The sequence below is a fragment of the Staurois parvus genome, unplaced genomic scaffold, assembly GCF_062004578.1.
Source record: "Staurois parvus isolate SC_StPar_1 unplaced genomic scaffold, SC_StPar_1.0 ptg000525l, whole genome shotgun sequence".
Lineage (NCBI taxonomy): Eukaryota > Metazoa > Chordata > Amphibia > Anura > Ranidae > Staurois > Staurois parvus.
Genome location: NW_028318321.1, coordinates 10,851,754 through 10,871,983, shown reverse-complemented (window position 1 = coordinate 10,871,983; position 20,230 = coordinate 10,851,754). Strand labels below are relative to the sequence as shown.

Genomic DNA, 20,230 nt, shown 5'->3' with positions numbered 1-20,230 from the left:
TCTGTGGCCCTAAGTAACAGTTCTGTGGCCCTCAGTAACAATTCTGTGTCCCTGATTAACGTTTCTGTGGCCCCAAGTAACAGTTCTGTGGCCCTCAGTAACAATTCTGTGTCTGTGCGAGTAACAATTCTGTGTCTGTGCGAGTAACAATTCTGTGGCCCTAACAGTTCTGTGGCCCTCAGTAACAATTCTGTGTCCCTGATTAACGTTTCTGTGGCCCCAAGTAACAGTTCTGTGGCCCTCAGTAACAGTTCTGTGTCTGTGCGAGTAACAATTCTGTGTCTGTGCGAGTAACAATTCTGTGGCCCTAAGTAACAGTTCTGTGGCCCTCAGTAACAATTCTGTGTCCCTGATTAACGTTTCTGTGGCCCCAAGTAACAGTTCTGTGGCCCTCAGTAACAATTCTGTGTCTGTGCGAGTAAGAATTCTGTGTCTGTGCGAGTAACAATTCTGTGGCCCTAAGTAACAGTTCTGTGGCCCTCAGTAACAGTTCTGTGTCCCTGAGTAACAATTCTGTGTCTGTGCGAGTAACAATTCTGTGTCTGTGCGAGTAACAATTCTGTGGCCCTAAGTAACAGTTCTGTGGCCCTCAGTAACAATTTTGTGTCTGTGCGAGTAACAATTCTGTGGCCCTAACAGTTCTGTGGCCCTAAGTAACAGTTCTGTGTCCCTGAGTAACAATTCTGTGTCTGTGCGAGTAAGAATTCTGTGTCTGTGCGAGTAACAATTCTGTGGCCCTAAGTAACAGTTCTGTGGCCCTCAGTAACAGTTCTGTGTCCCTGAGTAACAATTCTGTGTCTGTGCGAGTAACAATTCTGTGTCTGTGCGAGTAACAATTCTGTGTCTGTGCGAGTAACAATTCTGTGGCCCTAAGTAACGGTTCTGTGGCCCTCAGTAACAGTTCTGTGTCCCTGTGTAACAATTCTGTGTCTGTGCGAGTAACAATTCTGTGGCCCTAAGTAACAGTTCTGTGGCCCTCAGTAACAATTCTGTGTCTGTGCGAGTAACAATTCTGTGTCTGTGCGAGTAACAATTCTGTGGCCCTAAGTAACAGTTCTGCGGCCCTCAGTAACAATTCTGTGTCCCTGATTAACGTTTCTGTGGCCCCAAGTAACAGTTCTGTGGCCCTCAGTAACAATTCTATGTCTGTGCGAGTAACAATTCTGTGGCCCTAACTAACAGTTCTGTGGCCCTAAGTAACAGTTCTGTGTCCCTGAGTAACAATTCTGTGTCTGTGCGAGTAAGAATTCTGTGTCTGTGCGAGTAACAATTCTGTGGCCCTAAGTAACAGTTCTGTGGCCCTCAGTAACAGTTCTGTGTCCCTGAGTAACAATTCTGTGTCTGTGCGAGTAACAATTCTGTGTCTGTGCGAGTAACAATTCTGTGGCCCTAAGTAACGGTTCTGTGGCCCTCAGTAACAGTTCTGTGTCCCTGTGTAACAATTCTGTGTCTGTGCGAGTAACAATTCTGTGGCCCTAAGTAACAGTTCTGTGGCCCTCAGTAACAATTCTGTGTCTGTGCGAGTAACAATTCTGTGTCTGTGCGAGTAACAATTCTGTGGCCCTAAGTAACAGTTCTGTGGCCCTCAGTAACAATTCTGTGTCTGTCCCTGAGTAACAATTCTGTGGCCCTAACTAAAGTTTCTGTGGCCCTAAGTAACAATTCTCTGGCACTCAGTAACAATTCTGTCTGTCCCTGAGTAACAATTCTGTGGCCCTAATAACGTTTCTGTGGCCCTAAGTAACAATTATCTGGCACTCAGTAACAATTCTGTCTGTCCCTGAGTAACAATTCTGTGGCCCTAATAACGTTTCTGTGGCCCTAAGTAACAATTCTCTGGCACTCAGTAACAATTCTGTCTGTCCCTGAGTAACAATTCTGTGGCCCTAATAACGTTTCTGTGGCCCTAAGTAACAATTCTCTGGCACTCAGTAACAATTCTGTCTGTCCCTGAGTATGAATTCTGTGTCCCTAACTAGCGTTTCTTTGTCCCTAAGTAACGATTCTGTGGCCCTAATTAACAAATCTGTGTCCCTGAGTAATAGTTCTCTGTCCCTAAGTATCGTTTCTCTGTCCCCAAGTATCGTTTCTGTGGCCCTAACTCTTTCCCTGTCCCTAATACAGAGCGGTCTGCCTCTGTTCAATGACTGCAGGCAAATGAAGAATTCCAAAATGGCCGCTATTTATAGCTCGACCATTACACAGTGCTAGCTGGCTGGCTGCTGATTGGCTGATGCGATCACATGTCGTTGAGGAATGCATTATGGGTCAGCGCGCCTTGTCTGCGCGCCTTCCCAGACATCCCCGCTCCGTCGCCGCACATGTCAGCCGCCATTTTCGGAAAAATTTCGATTCGCGCGTCCGAATTAGGCTATTTTTCGGATTCGGCGCGAATCGAAATTTTTCCGATATTCGACTCGAATTCCACTTCGGATACTTCGATTCGCTCATCTCTAATAGTGTATGTTTGGCAGTGGTGGCACACGATCCTAATGTAGGAGCACTTCCATATCCAATACTTGGAGTATAAGTGTTGCCACTTTGCACAAGCAATGTGACATCTTCCCCTACTTGGTCACAGATATAAACATAACATCAAACAGTGAGCAAGCTCTTCTCTACCAGGTAAAGAATCCAGGATATAATATCCATGTTTAGGCAAGAACGTATCCCTCTCACTATTGTCCATAGAAAAGGTTTGAGTAGCAAATAATGCCCTCAACAGGTACATTTTGACCGTTAACAAGCAGGGTATACTGTACTTATCATAGTCCTAATAGATCTTCTGCCTAAGGAACTTGAAAATGGTCCAAATTCTGGTTATCACTGTCATTCCTCAAATGATGAAAGTGGGAAATGCGTGACTGTCGTTGATGATACAGCAAAGGAGGAGACGACCCCTCTGATTAAATCACAATATTTTCCAAAGGCAGAAGCTGCAGGAATTCCAGACTCTGTTTAGCCTCAGGGATCATTGAGAAGCAGTATGGCTTGTTTCCATGGAGACATTGAAACTTTCGGTATCAAACCTGGTTTGATTGATTGATGTGTATAACAGGTTTATATTCCCTATGCTTGGCTATAGTGGCTGGTGAGAGGCTATAAAATAACTGGCACACATGACTCTGGAACTCCAGAGAGGACCAGTCTCTCGTTGCCTGAAGCAGACATTCCCTAATGAGATAGAAATGCAGGGACACAATGATGCCATGTGGGAGGACCATCTGGGGAGCACCTTGAGATAGCCTTGGGAATCCTATCAAACTCCAGCCTCTCAGCTGATGATTCAGGGACCAACTCCTAGAACAGGGCAGTCATAGTAGACTGCAAATCCACTAAGGATTCCAGGAGCCCCCTTGTGATGTCACAGACCCAGCATGCCCCCCGGTCGATGACATCACAAGGAGACGGGTTCACCCAATGACATCATCGGGTGGCCCTGCCTCATAGTTATTTAAGAACTATCAAATGGAGGAGCTGTCATGCTGTGGGAGCTTTCGTCGGGTGCAGAGTTCTTTTTTTTCAGGTCGACGACTGGCGTTCAACGTGATTTACATTAAATCTACTTCAAGGCACATTTATTTTTTGGGGTTTTTTAATAACGGACTTGTCAAAAACTGTTGTGTTTTTACTCACATTTTACACTTTTTTGGTGAATGAGTAGGGGTATTATGTACCCCATACTCATTCACATTGGGGTGGGTGGGATCTGAGGGTCCCCTTGTTAAAGGGGGCTTCCAGATTCTGATAAATCACCCTTTGCATCCCCCCAACCACCTGGCCAGGGTTTTGGGGAAGAGGCCTTTGTCCTCATCAACATGGGAACAAGGTGCTTTGGGGGATCCCTCCTACCCCAAAGTACCCCCCATCCAGGCCTGCCGGGCTGCATGATGCGATGGAATTTGGGGGGGACCCATACAATCTAAAAAGAAATTCGGGCATAAGGATTCCCTTTAAAATCCATACCAGACCCCAGAATTCTTAATTGCTGGCAATTTTTTTTTACATTCAGCTGTTAACGGGGAATCCCACTGACAGCTTATGAGTCAACGGTTGTTAAGGACGCAGCGGCCGGCTTGCAAGCCCGCTCCTTAGCAATCAGCTATTCTTCAAATAGAATTCAGAACAGTTGATCAATTTTCAATAGATTCAAATTCTAATTGTTCCAAAAATTCTAAATTTGTTAGAATATGAATAAACAAAACTAAACAAATAAGAAAACGAATAAGAAAACAAAATTAGTAACATACCAAATATACCCGAACCTAAATGAATTTTTCTGTTCTGTACATCTAATGGTAATACTATCATTACAGTGATGTTCTAGGAGGGATGTCCACTTACCAATGTCCCTGATCAACGTAAGCTGCAAGGTTATCTGCCCAGATACCTTGTCCAAGGCCTTGTGTAACAAACTGGGCCATGTCAGCTAGTAAGTCTTGTGGTTCAGATTGTGAAGAGGGGCCATCTTCCCCATAGGGGTAAAACGTTTCTCCGATCTTCCTTCATCAAGGTCGCCTGTGTCATCTTGTGAGATGCTCTGCGCAGGGCCTCTTGCAGCATGGACTGGCTAGGTTTACCCTTTTTCAGGAGCATCAGACGTATCATATCAGCACCAAAGTGATCAAGTCGGGTTGCCACTTGTCCGACATTCACCCAGACAGTCCAGGTTTTGAATCATGTGCCCTGGTTTCAGTACGCCTGAAACCTGGACACATTAGTCAGACCTGTCTGTGTCTTCCCATGTAACTGGGCAGAGCCACAGGGGTCGCAGGGGGTTACAATGGCAACCCCACCCAGGTTCCAGGGGGCCCATGCGGCCTCTCTGTCACACCTGGACAGTAGCGGTGGTGGGGTGGAATTCACTAGAACCAATTAGCTGTATTTTCCTTCACTTGCAGCAGCTGAAAGCCAGATTCTCCTCATCTCTGTCCCATTGGCATTCAGTGTTGCAACAAGAGGAGGAAAATACAGGGGAGCATTTCTAGTGAATACTGCCCTCCACCCCTTGTGTCCAGGTTCCATTTCTTTTCACTGCCTGGCTCGCCCACCTATCCCCCAAAGCACTGCCAGCTTCCCTTCCCTCCTCTCCTATCAGCTGCTGTGGAGGATGTTTCAGGATGGAGAGCGATGGATGGGCACAGTAAATATGCAATTTACTGGCCCCTTCCTTTTCTGAATGAGCACAGTGAGCGATCAGTATTGTTATGTATCAGTATGGTTATTATGCTTCAATTTGTGAATGAACAGGAAGCCGCTCAGCACAGAGGGTTTCCTATTCAAACACTGACCAGTGCAGCTGAGGCTGCAGAGAAAGGGACTGAGGAATCTCTGTCCTCAGTTCCTTTTTCTGTCGCAAAAGTGAAGCATTAGGGGTCTGTTTAGACCCCTGATAATTCACCATAGCTTCCCAAAGGGCTGTTAATAAAATTGTGAAAGTAATAAAACAATATAATTGTAAAAAATAAATTAAAATAAAAACTACTGACACTCTCCACTGCCCTGCTAATGCCAACCTCTGCTCTACTGACACCATCCTCTGTTACGTGCACCGCATTACTGCTCTCCTTGGGGCACCCAAAGGTGTATCAGGTCTTTTAAAATCCTTAAATGTATATTACAAAATAAAATTTAAAAATTGCCAAGCGCTGCTAAAGTGGTCGGGTTTGGCTTCAAGAAAAAGTGGTAACCCTATGATGCAGGGTGTTGACTGAGCAAATGGCGGGAGTAAAGCTCACAGTGGGGGATCAGTGTGTTTGTTTTAGAGAATTCAGACATAGAATAGGAGAACATCTAGCCAGTATTACTAGTAAAGACGATGAGTCCCAAATAGCCACTCATTTTGAACAATACCACAATTCATCTCTGATGTCTCTGATGTTGTCAGAAAGGAAAGGTGATAAGGACAAGATCCTGTTACAAAAGGAGGCAAGATAGATTTTCCTTTTAAGTACAATGAGTCCTCATGGATTGAACAATGATTTGTCCTTACAACCATTTCTTTGAAGATAGACTTTTACCTGTCTATATAAGTGAGATGTTGGTGACCATGCAGAGCTAAATAGCAGATAAGATACGTATGATGGTTTAAAATACCTTGTTTTGATATGATTAGGACTAGAGGTTTCTCTCAGTTTTATATGGTTCCGCATGCTGACCAACCAGCAGGGGGAACCCACGTAGAGTTTGAATTTAGATATATCCCTGGTGGTTGCTTTAAGAGGTGAAACATACTTGTAATGATGAATACAGTGGGGATCGAAAGTTTGGGTACCCCAGCTAAAAATTTGTATTAATGTGCATAAAGAAGCCGAGGAAAGATGGAAAAATCTCCAAAAGGCATCAAATTACAGATTGGACATTCTTATAATATGTCAACAAAAGTTAGATTTTATTTCCATCATTTACACTTTCAAAATAACAGAAAACAAAAAAATGGCATCTGCAAAAGTTTGGGCACCCTGCAGAATTTATAGCATGCACTGCCCCCTTTGCAAAGCTGAGACCTGTCAGTGTCATGGATTGTTCTCAGTCATCGTCTGGGAAGACCAGGTGATGTCAATCTCAAAGTTTTTAAATGCCCAGACTCATCTGACCTTGCCCCAACAATCAGCACCATGGGTTCTTCTAAGCAGTTGTCTAGAAAACTGAAACTGAAAATAGTTGACGCTCACAAAGCTGGAGAAGGCTATAAGAAGATACCAAAGCATTTTCAGATGTCAATATCCTCTGTTCGGAATGTAATTAAGAAATGGCAGTCATCAGGAACAGTGGAAGTTAAAGCAAGATCTGGAAGACCAAGAAAAATATCAGACAGAACAGCTCGCAGGATTGTGAGAAAAACAATTCAAAACCCACGTTTGACTGCACGATCCCTCCAGAAAGATCTGGCAGACACTGGAGTTGTGGTACACTATTCTACTATAAAGAGATACTTGTACAAATATGGTCTTCATGGAAGAGTCATCAGAAGAAAACCTCTTCTACGTCCTCACCACAAAAATCATCGTTTGAACTTTGCAAATGAACATATAGACAAGCCTGATGCATTTTGGAGACAAGTTCTGTGGACCGATGAGGTTAAAATTGAACTTTTTGGCTGGAATGAGCAAAGGTACGTTTGGAGAAGAAGGGGCACAGAATTTAATGAAAAGAACCTCTGTCCAACTGTTAAGCATGGGGTTGGATCAATCATGCTTTGGGGTTGTGTTGCAGCCAGTGACACAGGGAACATCTCACGAGTAGAAGGAAAAATGGATTCAATAAAATTTCAGCAAATTTTGGATGGTAACTTGATGCCATCTGTGAAAAAGCTGAAGTTAAAGAGAGGATGGCTTCTACAAATGGATAATGATCCTAAACACACCTCGAAATCCACGGGGGATTACATCAAGAGGCGTAAACTGAAGGTTTTGCTATGGCCTTCACAATCTCCTGACCTCAACATAATTGAAAATCTATGGATAGACCTTAAAAGAGCAGTGCGTGACAGACAGCCCAGAAATCTCAAAGAACTGGAAGACTTTTGTAAGGAAGAATGGGCAAAGATACCTCAAACAAGAATTGAAAGACTCTTGGCTGGCTACAGAAAGCGTTTACAAGCTGTGATACTTGCCAAAGGGGGCAGTTCAAGATATTAACTCTGCAGGGTGCCCAAACTTTTGCAGACGCCATTTTTTTGTTTTTTTGTTATTTTGAAAGTGTAAATGATGGAAATAAAATCTAACTTTTGTTGACATATTATAAGAATGTCTAATCTGTAATTTGATGCCTTTTGGAGATTTTTCCATCTTTCCTTGGATTCTTTATGCACATTAATACAAATTTTTAGCTGGGGTGCCCAAACTTTCGATCCCCACTGTATATATAGGAATGGCAGCCAACCAATCCATAGCTACACCCTGAAGAAGCCCTGATAAGTGGGAGGGGCGAAACATGTAGGTGAAACAGATCACATCCTCCTTCCACGCACGATCCCCCGCTGAGATGCCGAAGTGCACACCAGCTCTCTAGACCCTCTGTGAGACCTTCTGTGAGGCTATGCCGACTGGATTCACATGGACACTATTACATTATGAAAGACATTATATATCCGGCTACCAACAGCACAAGCATGGATTTCCCTGGGTCCACATGGTGAGATCATTTCACATCTTCACTGTATGAGTGCAAGACTGATACTATGACTTACAGTCATACAGAGTCAATCAGCTACTTGGATAGTAGGCTGGACCTGTATATTGCCTATCATATGTCCGATAAATAGGCTCCAGTGAGGGCTATGAGGATATAGGAGGATTTAGAGCACAGTGGCATGCCTACTACAGTTATGAACTGAGTCACACTCCCCTGGAGGAACCCAGGTTGCCCCTTCTCTAGCTACTCTTCTCCTCCATGGTGGAACTACATCTTGTGGACCTATACTTTACATACCCATTATAGCCGGATTTCTTTTCCTGATACATCTAACGTTACCAGTACTACCACAGTAGGGTCTTATCGGGGAGTGTGTCCATCTGCATGGACTATAGGGAATTTGTGAGGGGTTAGTCCTTGTTGCCCTGGTCTTGGGGGGGAGTTGGGACCTGTTGGGGTTGCCCTGAGAGGGGGAGGGGAGGGTAGGATTGTATGGGATATTGTTGAGGGGGTTGGTTGAAGATGGGGGGAGAAGGGGGGAGGGGATGGATGGGGTGCGTGCAATGTTTTACTGTCAAGTCCAGTACATTAATGATGCTTATTAGCCTTTGAGGTGCTGTATCCTTTTGTGGGGTTTTATTCTTTAGTGTTTGTTTTATCTCCTGGTCTGGAAAGGAGGCACTCAAGAAGCATCCATGCATAAATTTTAGACAAGAATTTAGTCTCTAAACTAAGATTATTGTAATTAGAAAGGTACAGAGAAGATCCGGAGTAGAGTAGAGTGTACTGTTCCCAGCAGAGCAGGTCTGAATATTCCACCATACACACTTAAAGTAGAACTAAAGGCCAAATTTTTTCCCATTGGGCAAATTTTCGTTCATTTCCTGTCCCTTAGCCAAAATAGCAAATGAGAAGAAATCCCTCCAAGGTGAAGGAATGCCCAGTTGTCACCAGAACTTACTGTTCTGAGAACAACCTGTCTTTCACTTTCGGTGATAACAGTAAATAGCACAAATAGAGAGGATGAATCTCCCTAACGGGGGCTTAGATAGCAATAAAAGCCTGACAGGCATTCAAATCCCTTTTCACTCCATCCAAAACTAAAGAAAAGTTAGTCTTTAGTTCTAAATTTAAGACTTTTTTTTTCTTACTGCATTGCCTGCATTAAGGTAAAAAACTCCCCAACTACCTGTTCTACATCCCATCCCTAAACAATTACATGATTCCTCTCACCAATCCAGCACTGTTCCAACTGCAGCACCACTCCCTCACTTTCTGGTCTCACAGGAAACACTGAGAGCAGAGTGGGCCAGAGGCATCTGCTGCTGTCAAACTCCTGCTGTCAAACTCCCACCTGGCTTGTTAAAAAGGCAGCTGGAGCAATTAGAAGTGGTCAGTGCTTGCGGGGGCCTCCCAAAGAGGAGGGAGGGGACTGCTATTTGCAATATCATTGCACAGAACAGGCAAGTATAACATTTTTTTTTAATACAAAAAAAATTATATGTTACTATCACATTTCCCAAGAAAGAGAAAACTCATAACTCACTTTATTTTTAAAACACCTCTGTATTTTGAATACTGTTGAATCTCCAACAAGTTCTCCATTTGATAATAAGATGTAAACAAATACATGAAGTGATGATGATGTTCCGGGTGTAAGAGAAAGCGTGACAGCAGTTTCACCATGTAAGTCTATGAGAGGAAAGATTATAAAGATAATGGAGTCGATTTACTAAAACTGGAAAGTGCAAAATCTGGTGCAGCTGTGCATGGTAGCCAATCAGCTTCTAACTTCAGCGTGTTCTATTAAGCTTTGATAAAAAAACCTGGAAGCAGATTGGTTTCTCTTCAGAGCCGCACTAGATTTTACACTCTCCAGTTTTAGTAAATCAACCCCAATGTTTGGTAATTAATATTACAGGTACTTATGTAGCGCGGTCAATTTACACAGTGCTTTACATATATATTGTACATTCACATCAGTCCCTAACCTGCAAGGGACGCACAATCTAAGGTCCCTAACTCACATACATACATACATACACATACTAGGGCCAATTTAGACAGGAGCCAATTAACCTACCAGTATGTCTTTGGAGTGTCGATACCATTATTCTATTTGCACATATAAGCTGGGACACATGCCTATTTGGGACTTTGAGACAACTTTGGTCAGTACTGTTCTACCTGTAACAAAGCCTGGCATTGTTCATATAGTCCACTTTAACCACTTGAGCTCCTGAGGATTTACCCCCCTTAATGACCATGCCTCTTTTTGCTACTCGGCGCTGCACTAATTCAACTGATAATTGTGCGGTCATGCAATGCTGCACCCAAACGAAATTTACGTCCTTTTTTCACACAAATAGAGCTTTCTTTCGGTGGTATTTGATCACCTGTGCGCTTTTTATTTTTCACACTATAAACAAGAAAAGACCAAACATTTTTGTACAAAAACAATATTTTTTACTTTCAGCTATAAAAAATATATAGTAAACTCAAAACTAAATTTAGGCTAAAATGTATTCTGCTACATGTTTTTGGTGAAAAAAATCCCAATAAGTATATATTGATTGCTTTGTGTGAAAGTTATAGCGTCTACAAACTATGGTATAGATACTGCAATGTACGCCATTTTTTTGCTATACAGCGCTGCACTAGTTTAACGGACAATTGCGTGGTCATGCAATACGGTACATAAAAGAAATTTATGTCCTTTTTTTAACACAAATAGAGCTTTCTTTTGGTGGTATTTGATCACCTGTGCACTTTTTATTTTTGGTGCTATAACCAGAAAAATGTTGAAAAAAATTTTTTTTTTGAAAAAAACAATATTTTCTCATTTCGGTCATAAAAAATATCCAAAAAAACGAAAATTTTGTCATAAATTTAGGCCAAACTGTATTCTGCTACATGTTTTTGATTGAAAAATTCCCAATAAGTGTATGGTGATTGCTTTGTGTGAAAGTTATAGCGTCTACAAAATATGGTATAGATAATGGAATTTACATAGCTTTTACTTTCTGACTGCCCATCACATTTCTTGAGGTGAAAAAATACCAGGATAGTACAAACACCCTCAAATGACCACTTTTCGGAAAGTAGACACCCTAAGCTATCTGCTGAGAGGCATATTGAGTCCATGAAAGATTTATTTTTTTTCCACAAGTTTCTGGAAAATGACAAAACTTTTTTTTTTTTTTTTACACAAAGTTGTCATTTAAATGATTTATTTCTCACACAAGCCATGGGTATATGTGGAATTACACCCCAAAATACATTCTGCTACTTCTACCGAGTATGGGGATACCACGTGTGTAGACTTTTTGGGAGCCTAGCCACATACAGGAGCCTGAAATCCAATGACCACTTTGAAAGCCTGAAGGTGCGTAACTTCCTCATTACACTTCCTCACTACCTATCACAGTTTCAAAGGCCCAAACATGCCAGTAGAGTACCAAACCCGCCCAAATGACCCCTTTCTGGAAAGTAGATACCCCAAGGAATTTAAAAAGAGGCATAATGAGTATTTTGCAGATCTCATTTTTTCTCACAAGGTTTTGAAATATAAAAAAAGAATAGAAAAAATATGTTTTTGTTTTTTTTCTTCAGTTTCCAAAAACTTGTGGCAACAAATGAGATCTGCAAAATACTTACCGTGCTTTTTATCAAATTCCTTGGGGTGTCTACTTTCCAAAAAGGGGTCATTTGGGGGGGGGGGGGGGGGGTTAGGTGCTATCCTGGCATTTCAGGGCCTCCAAAACTGTGATAGGTAGTCAGGAAGTGTAATGAGGAAATAAAGCCCTTTAAAAGCCTGAAGTTGCTTATTGGATTTTGGGGTCCTGTGCTTGGCTAGACTGCCAAAATGTCTCTCACATGTGGTACCCCCATACTCGGGAGAAGTAGCAGAATGTATTTTGGGGATTAATTCCACATATACCCATGGCATGTGTGAGCAGTAAATCATTTAAGTGACAATTTTGTGTAAAAAAAAAATTATTTTTTTTTGTCATTTTCCAGAAACTTGTGGTAAAAAAATAAATTCTTCTATTGATTCAACATGCCTCTCAGCAAATAGTTTGGGGTGTCTACTTTCCAAAAAGGGGTCGTTTTGGGGGGTGGGGGCGGTTTATGCCCAGCATTAGAAGTTTATGCCACACATCACTCACTCTTCTAACCACCTAAAGATCAAGCCTTTTCTGACACTTTTTGTTCACATGAAACAAATCAGTATTTTTTGCTAGGAAATTAATTTAAACCCCCAAACATTATATATTTTTTTAAAGCAGACACCCTAGTGAATAAAATGGGGGGTACTACAATTTTTTATGGCACATAGTACTCGTGCGGCAATTTTTCAAAAGCAAATTTAAAAAAAAAACAAAAACTTTTTTTACTTTTAATGCACCAAAACACAATATATTGGTCAATTATTTTGTAAAATATAAAAGATAATGTATAAGGTAGAATATACAGTAAGCGCTCGTCAATGGTGATAGCAGCTGAACATAAAGGAAAACTCATATAAAGTCCCACAATTCATGTATATAAAAATGCAGCGCTTGAGAAGAAAGGTGATGATAAGACACAGTCCAGTGAAAAAAAGTGCTCCGTGTTCCTAGTGCAGATGGTAAAGATTTACACTAACCAGATAGCGTAAAATTATACGCATGTGTACATATATCCTGTAGGATCCCCTTCTGCACTCAGATCTGGTCAAATAGATAGCTGGAAAGGATAGACGTCCTGCTCCCTCTTGTGGTGAAAGAGTGGTCCAGCAGGTCAGAACGATGCCAATCAGAGTAAGCCTTCCCCCTTCACTGAAGATGACCAGGAGATCCCTTGGGGCTGTAAAAGTTGAGGAAGCTCCTCACAGGGAACACAGGGAAGTGCTCATAGTGTAGTAGATAGGCTTTTATTATAAAAACATAGGTGCACAATAAAACGGGTGTAGACAGGTATGCATGAATACACTGACCCCTTGGAATTTAAAGATGGCCGCCGGGTCTCCTCGTGGCACCGGCGGCTTAGTGTCAACGGCGTCCCAGGTCCACCTCTGAAGAAGTGCGTGCGCACGAAACGCGTCAGGTGGACCTGGGACGCCGTTGACACTAAGCCGCCGGTGCCACGAGGAGGCCCGGCGGCCATCTTTAAATTCCAAGGGGTCAGTGTATTCATGCATACCTGTCTACACCCATTTTATTGTGCACCTATGTTTTTATAATAAAAGCCTATCTACTACACTATGAGCACTTCCCTGTGTTCCCTGTGAGGAGCTTCCTCAACTTTTACAGCCCCAAGGGATCTCCTGGTCATCTTCAGTGAAGGGGGAAGGCTTACTCTGATTGGCATCGTTCTGACTTGCTGGACCACTCTTTCACCACAAGAGGGCGCAGGACGTCTATCCTTTCCAGCTATCTATTTGACCAGATCTGAGTGCAGAAGGGGATCCTACAGGATATATGTACACATGCGTATAATTTTACGCTATCTGGTTAGTGTAAATCTTTACCATCTGCACTAGGAACACGGAGCACTTTTTTTCACTGGACTGTGTCTTATCATCACCTTTCTTCTCAAGCGCTGCATTTTTATATACATAAAAGATAATGGTATGCTGAGTAAATAGAAACCAAACATGACATGCTTTAAAACTGTGCATGCCCCGTGCAATGGCGAAAATCTGCAAACATTTTTAATATCCATAGGCAACGCTTTAAAAGCCTTTAAAAGCTACCATTTTAGATTTACAGAGGAGGTCTAGTGTTAGAATTACTGCCCTTGATCTGACATTCACGGCAATACCTCATATACATGGTGCAACCGCTGTTTACATACCGGCACAGGGTCAAGGCTTGTGCACACAGGTGTGCGCGCATGGGAGGGGCGATTTTTTTTTTTCTTTTTAGTTATTTTGATTATTTTTTATTATTTTTACATTTGTACCTTTCATTTTTTTTTTGCTTTGATCACTTCTAATGCTATGACAGGGAATGCAAATATCCCCTATAACTTCAATGGGTATTGTAATATATTCTTTTTTGAGAAATCTGGGGTCTATCAGACTCTAGATATCTCCTCTGCCCTTACATTATCTAATCAAACCAAAATCGGTGTGATCAGATGCTTTCCCAATTTACAAATGGCGCTGTTTATATCCTGCGAAACTGAAGTGATGAAATGCTTGTAGCTTCCGAATTCTTAGGCTATAGAGATGATTGGCACCATTCTGGTCTCCAATCAGCTCTATGGTCAGCTGGCAGAAACACCGGCTGCATTCTCAGGTTCCCCCAATGGTACAAGACTGCCCGAGAAGGCCGTGGAAGGCAGAGGGGGAGGGGGGGCATCACATCCCACTGCTTGTAAAAGCAATCCTGCAGCTAATTAGCCACTAGGATTGCTTTTACATGAAAGCCGATCACCGGCTGAAAAAAACGATACCAGGATGATGCCTGCAGCTGTAGGCATCATCCTGGTATAACCATTCAAAGACCAGTGATGTACCAGTACGTCGCTAGTCCTTGTTGGGTATATATATACTATGTTCTTTTTTATGTCTATGCAGCCTGTGGACTGAATGACAAAAATGAGAAGAAATCTCTGTCAGAAAAAGTGTGTGGTATGCCCACCATTAGAATATACCGCCCTGTGTCCACCCACTTCTAATGGTGGGCACACATTAGGTCACAATTTGCCACAAGTGCCAGTTCCAAGATTGAACAAATGTCTAAATAGTGGCACACTTGAATAAAAATTGTCCACGTATAAGTGGTACCCCATATGGAAAAAGGATGACACCAAGTCCCAAACTATCTTGTCACTACTCCCCATGTAGTCTGGGCATCCGGGGGGCTCCACGTGACTATCTTTTCCCTCGTAAATCTGAAAAACTTATAAGTATAGCCTGTTGTCCTCTCACAGGTCTTCTACATCTTGACCCCATATCTGGCACGCTTGCAGGGGAGAAATTGTTTGAATGCAAGGCGGCCAGAAAAATTAATGAGGGACTCATCAACGCAGATGTTTTGCTGGGGAGTATAGACATCTGCAAATTTTTGGTTAAGGTGATTTGCGAGGGGCTGAATTTTGTGGAGCCGGTCAAATTCAGGGTTACCCCGAGGATGACAGAGTGTATTGTCGCTGAAATGCATAAAACACATTATACTCTCATATCTATGCCTGGCCATGGCAGCAGAGAACACGGGTATATGATGAATCGGGTCTGCGGACCAATACAACCGCAATTCATTTCTTTTAGTAATGTCCATGTTGAGGATTAGGCCGAAAAAAATGTAAATTTGAAAACTGTAATGAGTTTCCATGCGAATGGTCTGGTAAGGTTTGAATTTGGGTTGGCGGCGATAAATTGTTGTGCATATAAATTGCTTTGATCCACAATCAACGCATACAGATATTCCGTGAAAAACAGCTCCAAAAATTAAGGAGGTATGTGAAAGACCATGATGTACTAGACCGCTGGTACTGGCCAGTTCACCAAAAGGTAGAGCGGCACTAGTACTTGTACTCTGCTGCATATGAGAGTCATCAAAATTTACCGGCAAGTGCTAACAGAGATCAGGCCTGATTCTGCAAACACTGCGGTTTTGTGTGCAATGTATCAAGTGACAGTGACCTACTGACACTGCACTTGCTGGGGGAGAAGGGGAGGGGTAAGCGTAGGGGCTAAACACAGGTGCTGGCAGGTGCCGGGGCTGATCCCACTAACGCTGCGTTTTTGGGGACGCTATACTAATGTGAACGCTGGTATAGTGCTGATCTCATCAAAGATATTGACCCGTTCAGACACTATACTAGCAATGGAGATTTATTGTGGATGAGCGTGCTCTTGGCAATCAAGGGGTTAAATGTGAAGACTGGTGTACTGATGGGCAATCTGACGCTATCTGGGAGGGGCGTGAAAATCATGGGAGCGCAAATCATGTATATATATATATATATATATATATATATATATGTGTGATTTTGTGCACCCATGCTGCCCTGTAGCAGTATTTCTGCTATAGGGTGGTCAGGAAGCTGTTACAGAAGAGGTTTGTGTTACGGCGCTGCGTTATTTTAACTGACAATTGCGCGGTCATGCAACACTGCACCCAAATTAAATTTACATCCTTTTTTCCCCACAAATTGAGCTTTTTTTCGGTGGTATTTGATCACCTGTGCGTTTTTTATTTTTTACGCTATAAAAAAAAAAGGCTGACAATTTTGAGAAATAAAAACATTATTTTGGACTTTTTGCTATAAAACATGTCCAGTAAAAAAATTTAAAATTAAAATTTCGTCATAAATTTCGGTCAAAATGCATTCTGCGACATGTCTTTGCTAAAAAAACAAAACAATACGTGTAAATTAATTGGTTTACGTGAAAGTTATAGCGTTTACAAATGGCGGGAAAGATACTGGGATTTTTTATTTTTTTTATACTAATAATGGCGGTGATCAGCGACTTATGGCGGTGATCAGTGACTTATGGTGGCGATCAGCGACTTATGCCAGGACTGCGGTGGACATTCTGACACTGGGATAGAACTGACTTGGGGTCACTGACATCCCCAGTGACACCAATACAGTGATCAGTGCAAAAAAATAAATACTGACACTGTACTAATGGCACTGGGGAGGAAGGGGTTAACATTTTTACTCAATGACAGGGTTAACTGTGTGAGGGGAGTGTTTTACTAGGGGGCGGGGGTGTGTACTGCAGGGAGACACGCTGATCCGGACAGAAAAACTCTTCTGTCCCGATCAGCTTGTCAGGAGCTGACAGGGAACTGACAAAGAGCAGAGCGGTGTGTAAACAATGCAGCCCTGCTCTCTGTCAGTGTTTGCCGCTAATCGCCGGGAAACGGCCGGTAATGACTGACCGTGACCGGGCGACTGACATCCGCGGCCGCGATTGGTGACACAGGTAGGGCGGTGGCGCGCCTCGCGCGAGCCCCCTACCTGTTTTTCAATAGCACGTTTTAAAACGTGCTTTTGCGCAGCCGTGCTGCCCTGCAAACATTTTATTGCAGTGGCTGGTCTTAAAGTGGTTAAATAAGTAAATAAACAAAAAAGATATATTCAAAGCAGGCATCGAACTTCCTCCATGTGGAGGATAACAATGTTATGTATAGCACCATGAAAATAAAGCCTTGTTTATTCCAGTTGTACACAACAATGATCACATTGAGGTATTTAAAAGAATGGTAACTCAAGACCTTGATAGACTTGGTGTGGTTGGTGATTGACAAGCTGAGGGCTCTATAATAGCGTACTAGTCTTTGACATCATGCTTATTACTGGTCTTGCTTCCGATTGGTGTGGCTGGTGATTGGCAAGCTGAGGGCTCTATAAAAATGGGCGCCACATGGCTCTGTACCCTGAAGAAGTCACGTGATCGTTGATGCAATGCATTGGGCGGAGCCTAGTGATGTCACTTCCATTGTTGCGCAAACCAGAGTGAACAGTGAGAGGAACCATTTTTGATGCCTGCTTTGAATCTATCTTTGTGAGTTTAATTTTAACAATTGAATAAAGCGGTTTTATTTTATGGATTTGCACTATGGATTGTTTTTTCTTTCTTTGAGTACTTACCATCCCACTGAGAAGTTTGGAATTCGGTCTCTTAAAGGGCCAGCATCAACGAAGTAGCCACAAATAGGCAGCAGTGGATGAGCAGAAGTCAACCATTGCTTCTAAGCGTTTATGACCTATTTTTTAGCTGCAGCTATGGGAACACGTTACATAAAAACACCCAAAGGTGAACTTATTCACTTATCCTTTAACTTGGTGTGCCCCTTTAATGTATAACCCACTTCCCTATTAGATCAGTTCCCCATTGTCTTTCTTGCTCCACCCCCTGTCTATTTAAAGTAGAACTATAGGCAAAACTTTTTTTTCCATTTTGGATAAAGTAAGGGGGGTTATAACCCCTGTCAGATTTTTTTTCGCCATCTGTGTCCCATTACGGAGATTTCCCTTCACTTCCTATTCCATACCCAAACAGGAAGTGAGAGGAAATTCCTGCAAATTAAGAGACTTTTTTGGGGACCCCAGGTCACCAGAACTAGTGTCCCCATTGAACGATTTCCCCTCCATTACTTTTTGCGGGACAACCCAAAATTTGGGATTTTATTTTACTTTCACATTCAATGAAAATGGTAAACAAGACAAAATTAGAGGGTGAATCTCCTTAACGGGGGCACAGACAGCAACAAAAATTGACAAGCATTTTAATTCCTCTCCACTCTGTCCAAAAATAAAGTCTTGCCTTTAGTAATACTTTAAAACAGTATTAAACCCAAAAGCAAACATTTATTATATTGCAGCTTGCCAAATCTTAGATGTAGTGGCTGCATTCGTTTTATTTTTTTTTTAGGCTTTCTTTCGATTATTTTCACCCAGTGATCTGGCCAGTAGGTCTGTTGTTTTAAAAAAAAAACAAGGTGTCCTGCAGTGGTAGCAGTTAGAGGGTTGAGACAAACCATTTACCACTGGCAGGGGTGCTTACAATGATCAGCTTTTATTTGTTAATGTAACATCAAAAAGAACAAACTGTTGCTGTAACTGCTTATAAACTGTGAGCTGGAGTTTGGCTTCAATTTGTTAGTGCATTTAAATCGGCTAGTACATATAACACTCCCTCCCCCCAGACTGACAATGCTGCTGTCCAAATGTGTCTCTGTTGCTCCTTCTTCCAGAGTGGAGCACTCTTACTGTCATGATCACCAGAGGAAAACAGAGGGAAAAAAACCTAAAAAAAAGAAACCTAATGCATCTAATAAAAACTGCAATCCAATAAATTTTTGGTTTTGGATTTAATAATGCTTTAAGGCTTGGGAGGAGTCACCCCTGAGTGGTTTTGATGATGTCGGCAGTGCGAGGAGGTGAAGTGTTTTTCTAACTGCAGGTTTGCACCTTGGGGGAAGCCATGGTGGACTAGTGGAGGCCTATGGCCTATTGGGAAATAAGCAGCAGGCCCTGAACTGTAAGTAGCACCAGAGCCACCCTCATGTGAATTGATCACTCAGTGTTCCAAGATGTGGACAAGATGTCTTTGTCTTTCTAATATCTAATGCATATCTAATGCATACCTCCCAACTTTTTGAGATGGGAATTAGGGATGCCTATTAGCAAAAGTATTTAGGCATAGGGCACACCCCCTGCCACGTCTCTTTAACTGCTTCCCGACCGCCCTATAGCAGAACTACTGCTACAGGGCGGCAGGGTTGGGCAAAATTACGTATATATACGTGATTTTGTATTTCCGGGTAGGGGGCACGCCGCCACTGGCAGCTACAGCTTTCAATCACCAGGTCCCGGCCTGAGATTCCCCACCGCCACCCAGCGTTCACCGGGTATCACTGACGGGGGAGACGTCTGTGTGTAAACAATACAGATCTCTCCCCTGCCAGCTCCAGCATCCTGCTTTGTATGGCTCTGCATAGTACAGCCATACAAAGCAGTGTGCTTACAGTGAAAGACACACACAGCCCACAGTAAAACAGCACACAGCACACAGTTAACCCTTTGATTATTATTATTATACAGTATTTATAAAGCACCAATGGTTCGCTCAGCGCTGTACTTTACAAAGGGGGATCGATCCAGATGTAAACCCTTTCCTGCCCAGTGTCATTAGTACAGTGTCAGTGCTTTTTAGTAGCACTGATCACTATATTGGTGTCACTGGGGATGTCACTGACAGTCAGTTCCCCCCAGTGTCAGAATACCCACCGCAGTCCCGCTATAGGTCGCTGTTTGCTACCATCACTAGCATAAAAAAAAAAAAATTCCAGTATATATACTGCCATTTGTAGATGCTATAAATTTCACGTAAACCAAATTATTTACACGTATTGGGATTTTTTTTAGCAAAGACATGTAGCAGAATACATCTTGGCCTAAATTTATGACGAAATTTGATTTTTTTTTTTTAATGATGCTGCACCAATGGGCACTGATAAGGATGCAATGATGAGGCGGCACTGATCTGCACTGATAAGCTGCACTGATGGGCACTAATTGGAAATAATGGGGCTGCACTGATAATCAGTGTAAATGTGCCCTGTCAGCCTAACCAGTTATCAGCACT

At 42.5% G+C, this 20,230-nt stretch overlaps 1 protein-coding gene across 4 annotated transcripts in view; it reads right to left on the bottom strand.

Annotated features, from left to right (window-relative positions):
- The window catches only part of LOC149451742 (alpha-2-macroglobulin-like), a 293,088-nt gene that overhangs the window by 202,979 nt on the left and 69,879 nt on the right, over positions 1-20,230 (bottom strand). For all 4 annotated transcript variants that reach the window (XM_089690338.1, XM_089690339.1, XM_089690340.1 and 1 more), the window contains one exon: positions 9,683-9,828. In XM_089690338.1, the coding sequence (XP_089546464.1) occupies positions 9,683-9,828 (146 nt within the window). The remainder of the gene's footprint in view (positions 1-9,682; positions 9,829-20,230) is intronic.